We start from the raw sequence: 8,939 nt of genomic DNA, 5'->3' as shown, positions 1-8,939 counted from the left end.
TCCCTACTAAAAAGACACAATGGCCCTTTAACATCTTCCATTTCCCTTCCTTGCTTTCACCTTCATACTTCTATGAGTGAACATGCTACTTTGTTGGACATAGTTATATTAAAAAGGCATAATCACACTCATATAGAGTGGTTGATCCAACGAGAAGGTAGCCCCAGCCCCATCCCACATTTGATCCTTCGGGTCAAGGTCATCTCAAAGAAGGGGTATTAATACAAGATTGCATGATAATATGTCTACATGGAAGTAGTTAGGTGTGTGAGAGTCTATGGTAATAATTTAGAACATAAAATCATTTCACATGAGTATTGTAACAACCATGTGGTCATACCCATGACCAATTAACCGGTAAAACATGATATCAAAGGTAACTATGTTTTTTCTTAACAAAAGTAATAGTTGCTTACCTTCTAATAACAATTCTTTAATTCATTGGTGTTTTTTGAACAGGTGAAATAGTTATTCACCCTATTGTGACATTAGCAACCATCTCCATATCGCCATACAAGAAACTTCAAGCTGCTTTGTGGTCAATATTATGTTTGGAATACCATCAACAGGACCACTAACATAATTTATCTATTGAATCAATACCATAAGAAACACAAAATTTTCCCCCATTAACATTGTGGTAACAGTAAAATCAAAAAGCACTTTGGATCTTGAAAGGCTTAAAATGGCATGCTGAAATTAGGGTTTCAAAGACCATTTGCCGAAAAAAAAAAATCACTTTAAGGATGTTTGATCTACAAAAAAAAATGATGAATCGTGTACATGGGGTGTAATAATCTACACTTACAAGTCATTATCATATTTGTAACTTATAACAATTTTTCGTAGTTTCTCTTACATTATCCCCCGATTAATTTAACTATCTTCAGTTTTAAATTATTGATTATTAAAACTTTATTTTCAACTTTACATTGAAATGTCAAATCCCATGAAAACATACTAATAATCCACGATTGAACAATTTTGGATAACAAAGTTGGTAGATAAAGAACAAAGTGAGAGATTTAAAAAAAAAAAAATCCACATGCCTTGTCGAGTGTTTGGGGCACAGTTGTATGCCTTGTCAAAACAAAAGCCACATCACTTTTTTTGTTGACATCTTTTTACAGATTTTGAAGGTAATCAATCGCTATCATTATAAATAACACCCCAAATCAATTTTGATGATTGTATCTCTAAATTCAAAATAATTCCAAAAAATAATGGAATTACTCAAAGAATAGAAACTTACTTTACTCATTTTACCAATATATGCAATGTATTTTATTTGTTACATGTATTAGCAATGTACTCGTATTTTTTACCCATAATAACTATGTAACTTACTTTTGTAACCAATAATATCAATACGTAATTACTAATTAAAAATCATTTATATAATTTGTATAGAGTAATAACATACTTATAGTTTCTTACTATTAATAGCAATATATTTACATTTCTTTAAAGATAATAACAATATATAACAAATAAAGTATGGGTAAAAATAAACGACAATTTGCCCTAAAAAAGCGCATAACACACGTAAGTATATTTATTCACACGCTAAATAAACCAAATTAAAATAATGCAAAATTAATTTTAATATCTTTAAAATTCCGTTATTAAAGTATATTATGAATTTAAGAACCGGTAAGCACACTAAACAGAAAAACATCGATAAAAAAAAAAAAAAAAAAAAAAAAAAAAAAAAAAAAATTAAAAAATACATGAAAATTATGAGGCGATTGACTCGAGTTTCTTCCAAGTCAACTCACGTTGTTTGACTTTTTCGTTGACCATGGCTTCTTTATCCATGTAGCGAGTTTGACATTCTTCAAAGAGGTCGGGGTCCATTTCAATGAACATTCTTCTGACATTTGTGGTCAACTCATTGATTGACTGATTCCAATGACCTTGTATGTTCTTCTCTAATGATTCAAATATTATGGGCAAAATCATGTGTCGATTTTGTGCGATTAATGTCACTACGCGTTCGTTGTTCCATAAAAAAAGGGCGCGTTCCGCTACCTACAAAATAAGTCGGAATGGAATCAGAACTCATCACACAACGGAATGGAATCGGCCATTCCATTCCTTCCATTTTGTTAATTGTCTTTCCTAAGCGAGAGAGGGTGGTTTTTATTTTTTAACATTCCAATATGGAATGAAATGAAATACATTTTTATTCATGATTTTTTTGAAAACTTTATCAATGACAATGTTATTTTCAAAAATTAACTATAAAGTATATTTCATATTATAATAATCTTATTTGGGTGTTGTTGAGCTTTTATTATGTGTGAACTTTCAATTTTGTAGATATAAAATTAAGATTAAAATTACACAAATGGTCCCTATAGTTTGGGGTAATTCGCACGTTTGGTCCCTAACTTATTTTTTTAATTCGGAAGGTCTTTACTGTATGTTTTTGTTGCGCGCTTGGTCCCTGACTTACCTAAAAAGACTATTTTGCCCTTGATTTTTTAATTTATTTAAATAAACACACCCCCAACCTCACCTTACCTTAACTTACCTACCCCACCTTATTTAAATAAATTAAAAAAGCAGGGGAAAAATAGTCTTTTTAGGTAAGACAGGGACCAATCGCATAACAAAAACAAATTGTAAGGACCTTTCGAGTTAAAAAAATAAATTAGGGACCAAACATGTAAATTACCCCAAACCATAGGGACCAATCGTGTAATTTACTCTAAAATTAATTAGTTATCACATTAAGTTAAAAGTATGGGTTTTATGCAGAAAAGTCTCGTTATTTTGGAAAAAATTTGATAAAGTTTTTTTATTTTTATTTTTTAACAAAAAAGTCTTGATTATTTAATATTTTCCCCAAATTAACGAAAAAGCCTTTATTTTTATTTTAACAAGAAATGACAGATTATCATGTAAAATTAAATAATCAGGACTTTTATGTTCAAAAAAAAAATTAAGACTTTATCAAAATAATTGGACTTTTCTGCATAAAACCCTTAAAAGTATATACTGTATGTTCATATAATTTAAAAAATTCATATGAAAATCCGTTCAATTCCTACATGAAAACCAAAACAAACAGAATTATGCAATAATCCTTCTTAAAAACATCATGGTAATAAATATAATTACTAGCAAATTTAACATAGATGACACCATAAGAAAGATACATAAAAATAAAATTTTCATTATGTTTATTCCAACTTTTAAAATTTAACATCAGACACTATTAAACCTAAAGAATATACCATCTTAATTTTCATTCTGTTCATAATTAGTTGAGTTAACTCAAATTAAACTATTGCTTCAATCAAGAAACAGAGGCATTAACTGAATTTTAAAGGTGTAATAGAAAAGATGAACACAAACCTGAAAATGAGTGCTATTAATGCATCTTCCAATTCTTCTAAACAAAGGAAGCATAACACGTTGAAATTCAACAGGTTGAGTAGCATCCAAAACTTCTTCCAATTCTCCAAGAAACAAAATTTCTTTTCCACAATTAGTAACAGGCCAATACTTCAATAACCCTTTAATAACAATATCAGCCAACTTATAATCCTTTTCAACAAACTGTGTTACACAGTATGATAACTGTTGATGATATAAATTAACAGATTTCGGCTTATGAAGTGGAATAAGAGCCCTTGAAAGAAACAACTTATGTTCTTCCTTCATAGGAACAGCAAAACCATTTATTATACTTCCAAGAATCTCCAACAATTCACTAATTCCTGGATGCCTTTCTGTTTCAAATATAAACCTATAAAAGATATTATTTATTGCTTTCCTTATAAAAGGTCGATGCACCATGAATTTCCCATATACCCTATGAAGTATAGTTTTCAAATACTCACGTTCTCTTGGATCTTCTGTATCAAACAAATCAAGTAAGTTTAATACGAATGAATGATTCAGATATCTTTTTGCTACTTTAGTGTCTGTATCAGATGACACAACGTATCTCAGAAGCAATTCATAGACAACTTGTAGATGTGGCCATGAGGGATCTAAGAACATGTCATCTTCTTCAGGGTCGAGGTTTTCAGTTCCTGTGTTTTCGTGTGCTTGAGGGGGTAAACACCTGAAGATGTTTAAAGATATCATCTTGATCATCTCACCTTGCATGATTTCATTCATCTTGCTTGAACCTGATTGGACTAACTCCACGAGCTCTAAAAGGTTCTGCTTTTTGATCTCCTTCTCCATAGTGTTCTTCAATGTGTCTGTGAAATCGAAAATGTATGAACAGATCTGAAGCTTTTTGAGAAACAGAACATGTCGATCTGCTACAGGGACATCTTTCAACATAGGTAAGATTTCAACGACGCCAGGTTGTGGTGGAGATGTGGAAAGGGTGGTTAGCGGTGGCCTGACGATAGGCTGTTGGTCGATGACCATAGCTGAACGAGAAGCGTGGTTTACAGTTACATCAGATGAAGGGTTAGGTCCTGGAGGTGGTTCAATGGCTTCTTGTTTCGAACCTTTCTTCTTCCCCTTAATAATCTTAAACATAGTGATGATATATCCAAAACCTAATCCCTAAAATCGGTATTTTTCGTAGCTTTTTTTTCTCTGTGTTACTCTACTTCTACAGTTCTACATATACAGATACAGATATATCCATAGAGAGCATTCCATCAGCAACTTAAACCTAATACATTTCCGAGCAAACAAAAGAGGAGAAGTGTAAGTCGTTGAAGAATCTGCGTTGTTTCATAGAAAGAACAGAACATGAAATTACAAACATTGATAGATCGTACCTTGTTGATTGAGATCCAGAGAGCGAGAGATCGGGAAACTGAAAGCGTCTGCAGACTGTAAAATTAGGTCTTCACACCACCAATCCACCATCATTGAGCTCGGATAATCCCACTTCACCTTTTTTAGTAGCAAATCATCTGAACTTTGGTACAAATTTTGGGTCGTTTGAAGTCTTTTAGAGCAGAAAGTTGGAAGAAAATCCGTCCGCTTTATAAGGAATCAAGAATTGACAAGGAAGCAAAAGTATGATCTCATGATTGGTATTGTTTCCTACGATCTTCCTTCTTGTCTGAAATCTGGGATGAACACGGGCTTATTAAACCTAATCTAGATAAAAACCCAGAAATATCATGATTTATATGGGATTTTAGAATCTTGTTTCACCAATAAAATGTCAAAATTAGTATTTGCCATTTCAATTTGGTATATAAATAAAGAGTAATTTACTAATATTTTTTCTGTTTTTTGGAAAATCTTTTTATTGTTAAAGATTTTTTTTAATCAATCATAGATTTGTTATTCATATATATGAACAAATTCAAGATATTTTTGATAGCTTTTAATTATTTATAAATTTCTTGATTTTGATTTATTAAAAATATTTTATTCTTTATGTTGTTTATTGTGTTGTTGTTAACTTTGTTTGCTATTAGATAATAAAAAACTACAAAAATGGTCCATCAAGTGTGAACCGTTTTTTATAGAGGTTCAAAAGAGTTTTAAATTACACAAATGTCTCCTATTTAAGAGTTTAATTGTAGATTTAATCTCTAATTATAATATATGTTAAAAATGTTATTTGTTTTCTTTAGCATGTGCCCTTCACATGAGGGTATTTTCGTCTTTTCTAGTTGATGGACCAATTTTCCAGTCAGATATTTTCATTTCAACTATTAATTGTCGTCTTTTCCACCCTAACCGTTATTTCAAACCCACGACAAAGAAGATGATGATCTACTATGGAATTTTTGTTATGGTAGGCACCTCATGGACATCGTTCGATCATGGGAGACGATTCTATTATTGCCCTATACATACAGGTACAGTTATCAATATCATCATCAGGTGCAGTTATCAGTATTCTCATCTTCCAAGTTTTCTTCTTCAACTAGATACCCTTTGACCCTATGTGCCTTTTCAAAGATGCAACAAGTCTTTTGTATTTAGCCTCATATGAATCTTCCTTCTTGTAAGTTCTTCTAGTTTTATAATCTTTAGGAAAGTGTCATGGTTCTCTACACTTGAAGCTTTTTTCAGTTGAAGATGATTGTTTTCTTATTAGCTTGAGGAGTTGCATCAGCTTCAATAATATATGTGTCAGTTTCAAACCTTTTTTGTCCATACCTAAATTTTGTGGAATTCTTGAAGCTATTGTAATGCTTTATAATTAGGGCAACATGGGAAGCTAACTCGGAGAATTTTGAAATCCTTTATCATCTATTTCAAATTAGGCTTCTTCTTTATTTAATGGTTCATCAATGGTTTCTTGTTCCTTGACAACAAAGCAACAAAATAAGATTTTTGACCCTCCTTGGTGTCTATAATGTTTTCTCACCTTTAAGATTTTGATTGCTCATAACTCCCGTTACGTCCTAAAAACAATGACAAAATTTTCATTTTCAAATTCATTCTCATACATCATATATCACGAAAACATCCGTGATACAAACTATCCAAAACTTCAAAGTAAAAGAAATCATAATTACGTAAACATGGGGGGAAGAATGTTGAGTAAATTACACGAATGGTCCCTATGGTTTGGGGTAATTTGCGCGTTTGGTCCCTAACTTATTTTTTTAACTCGGAAAGTCCCTATTGTTTGTTTTTGTTATGCGCTTGGTCCCTACTGTTTGTTTTTGTTACGCGATTGGCCCTTGTCATACCTAAAAAGACTATTATTTAAATAGGAAAAAATAGTGGGATGGGTAAGGTAAGATGAGGGGGTTGGTGTTGGGGTTTGTTTATTTATATATTTTAAAAATCAAGGGAAAAATAATTTTTTTTAGGTATGATAGGGACCAAACGTGTAACAAAAACAAACAGTAGGGACCTTCCGAGTTAAAAAAATAAGTTAGGGACCAAACACGCAAATTACTCTAAACCATAGGGACCATTCGTGTAATTTACTCAAGAATGTTGTGGCATCATGCTCAGATTTTTCTCTTTCATACTGGAAGTCTCTAAAACCATAAACATAATTTTAAGCCCAAAGCTTAGTGAGCTTCCCCAAAATACCACATACATCATACACATAAATAGCATGTTGTTGTGTCGAGTTCGTATCAACCCCGAGCTCTAAGCCCAGATTGGCTCCATGCATATATCAAACAATCATATTAGTAAGAGTCACATAGTCACATATATCCTACATATACAAATCAGTGGATCGACATTGGTGCCTTCGACCCATTAGTGTGATGAGAAGACTAACCTCATAGAAAATGCTCTATTGATACTACTCTCACTGACAGAGTACCGTTGCTATGCACCACCTAATCAGTCAAACCAAATAAACCTTGAGATCTTCCTTTAAAATAAGTGTTTATCCAAAAATCAACTCAAGTCAAAGGTCAATAGTCATAATCAATGGTCAATGTTGACTTTAGTTAGTCGCCACGTTGTGGCCACATATGGCCACGTCATAGCCCTCTAGTAACATCCAATCGCGATTTTCCCCACCGCCACGTCTTGGCAACCTGAGCCACGCCGTGGGCATTGGGTTTTTAACAACTTAGTGAATTAAGTTGTTTTCTTCGATCTCAAAGGCTCCAAATTTTAGATCTGGTCTGAAACAAGGTCTAGAAGGATAAAGTTTCCAACTTTACCCAATAAGACCATCCACAAGGTCAATACCTCAAACCCTAGATTCAAAAGGAGCTAAATATGGCATGACTTTCCCCATTAATCACTTATCACAAAGAGTTCATAGCTCATTTACTCCATAACAGATTCTAACACTTAACCCAACATAAAAGCTGGTGCTTTATAGACATGCATGTCCAATGCATGTCTTGAAGACATAATGAGTCAAAATAAGGGTTTTTCCTAAGGAAATCTCATGCATGGATCAAACCCCATCAAGAAACCAAATCCAAACAAATAATCAAACCCAAAAGTCCCATAGATTCATAAAGTTGCAAGCTTTATGAGATCACGTCATTCCAACTCACAAAACATGAAGATTAAGGGACAAAACATAAGATCTAGCAATCTATTTTGATAAAAATTGAGTCTTGGACACTTACAAAGGTCCAAAAGATTGCTAACACAAAGGATGAGGACTAGCTTCCTAAATCTTAGCTCGCTTCTTCTTCTTTCTTCCTTCCAAGGCTTCAAGAACACCAAAAAGGGCTTAAAATAATATATATATATATATATATATATATATATATATATATATATATATAGAGAGAGAGAGAGAGAGAGAGAGAGTGTGTGTGTGTGTGTGTGTGTGAGAGAGAGAGAGAGAGAGATATTTTAGGTTTTAAAAGTCTGATGGGAGCTAATGGAGGTTGTAAGTGAGCAAACCCTAACCTCCTAATTCCGTTAAATAAAGAGCAAAACCCGAAAAATAGGGTTTCACATTTGCCAACTTCCATGTCGTGGCGTATACTGCCATGTCGTGGCGGCTTAAATGAAGTACGCGAGATGACCTTGACTTTTCACGTCGTGGTGCCTCCCCACCACGTCGTGGCGATCCTATAAAATGCCAAAAATTTCAAAATATAAAGTACCTCGGGATTCAGATGTTATAATTCCATAGATTTCTGAACATACTTTGGAGATCAATGGTTTGAATACTCGTTGTTCTTGAGAACATCAACATGATGTTCCCATCTTTCACCAAGTGAATCAAAAAACTTTTAATACTAGCATATATTTAGTTTTCTTGATATTGAATTTTCTCATATCAATCACCAAGCAATTAAATATGTTAAATGTATGAGTTAAAGATCCGTTCTTATAAAATGCAAAAATATTCATACCTCCGATTAAGGCTATTTTATTGATTAACCTTAACTTCTTCAAATCCATCATAAACCACCTTATGCATGATCGTCTCTTTGGTTAAGTTTCAATTTTCAACCATATGATACACATCGTATAACAAAGCATTAGAGATTGTTGCTATTGTATTTACATACAGATTCACCTTTCTCTTGTCATCTTAAGTCCATGAG

The 8,939-nt window shown here is 32.7% G+C and overlaps 1 protein-coding gene across 1 annotated transcript; it reads right to left on the bottom strand.

The window, feature by feature from the left end:
• Window positions 1-1,580: 1,580 nt before the first annotated feature.
• LOC111920693 (serine/threonine protein phosphatase 2A 57 kDa regulatory subunit B' beta isoform) lies at window positions 1,581-5,167 on the bottom strand. The gene is made up of 3 exons (XM_023916262.3): window positions 4,758-5,167; window positions 3,364-4,648; window positions 1,581-2,031 (listed from the first exon to the last, which is right to left on the bottom strand). The coding sequence occupies exons 2-3, from the start codon at window positions 4,507-4,509 to the stop codon at window positions 1,738-1,740; spliced, it is 1,440 nt and encodes a 479-aa protein (XP_023772030.1). The 5' UTR covers window positions 4,510-4,648; window positions 4,758-5,167; the 3' UTR covers window positions 1,581-1,737.
• Window positions 5,168-8,939: the final 3,772 nt, after the last annotated feature.

Source organism: Lactuca sativa, chromosome 9 (genome assembly GCF_002870075.4).
Source record: "Lactuca sativa cultivar Salinas chromosome 9, Lsat_Salinas_v11, whole genome shotgun sequence".
NCBI lineage: Eukaryota > Viridiplantae > Streptophyta > Magnoliopsida > Asterales > Asteraceae > Lactuca > Lactuca sativa.
The sequence above is the reverse complement of the archived record's forward strand: the minus strand, read 5'-3'. Positions and strand labels throughout refer to the sequence as shown.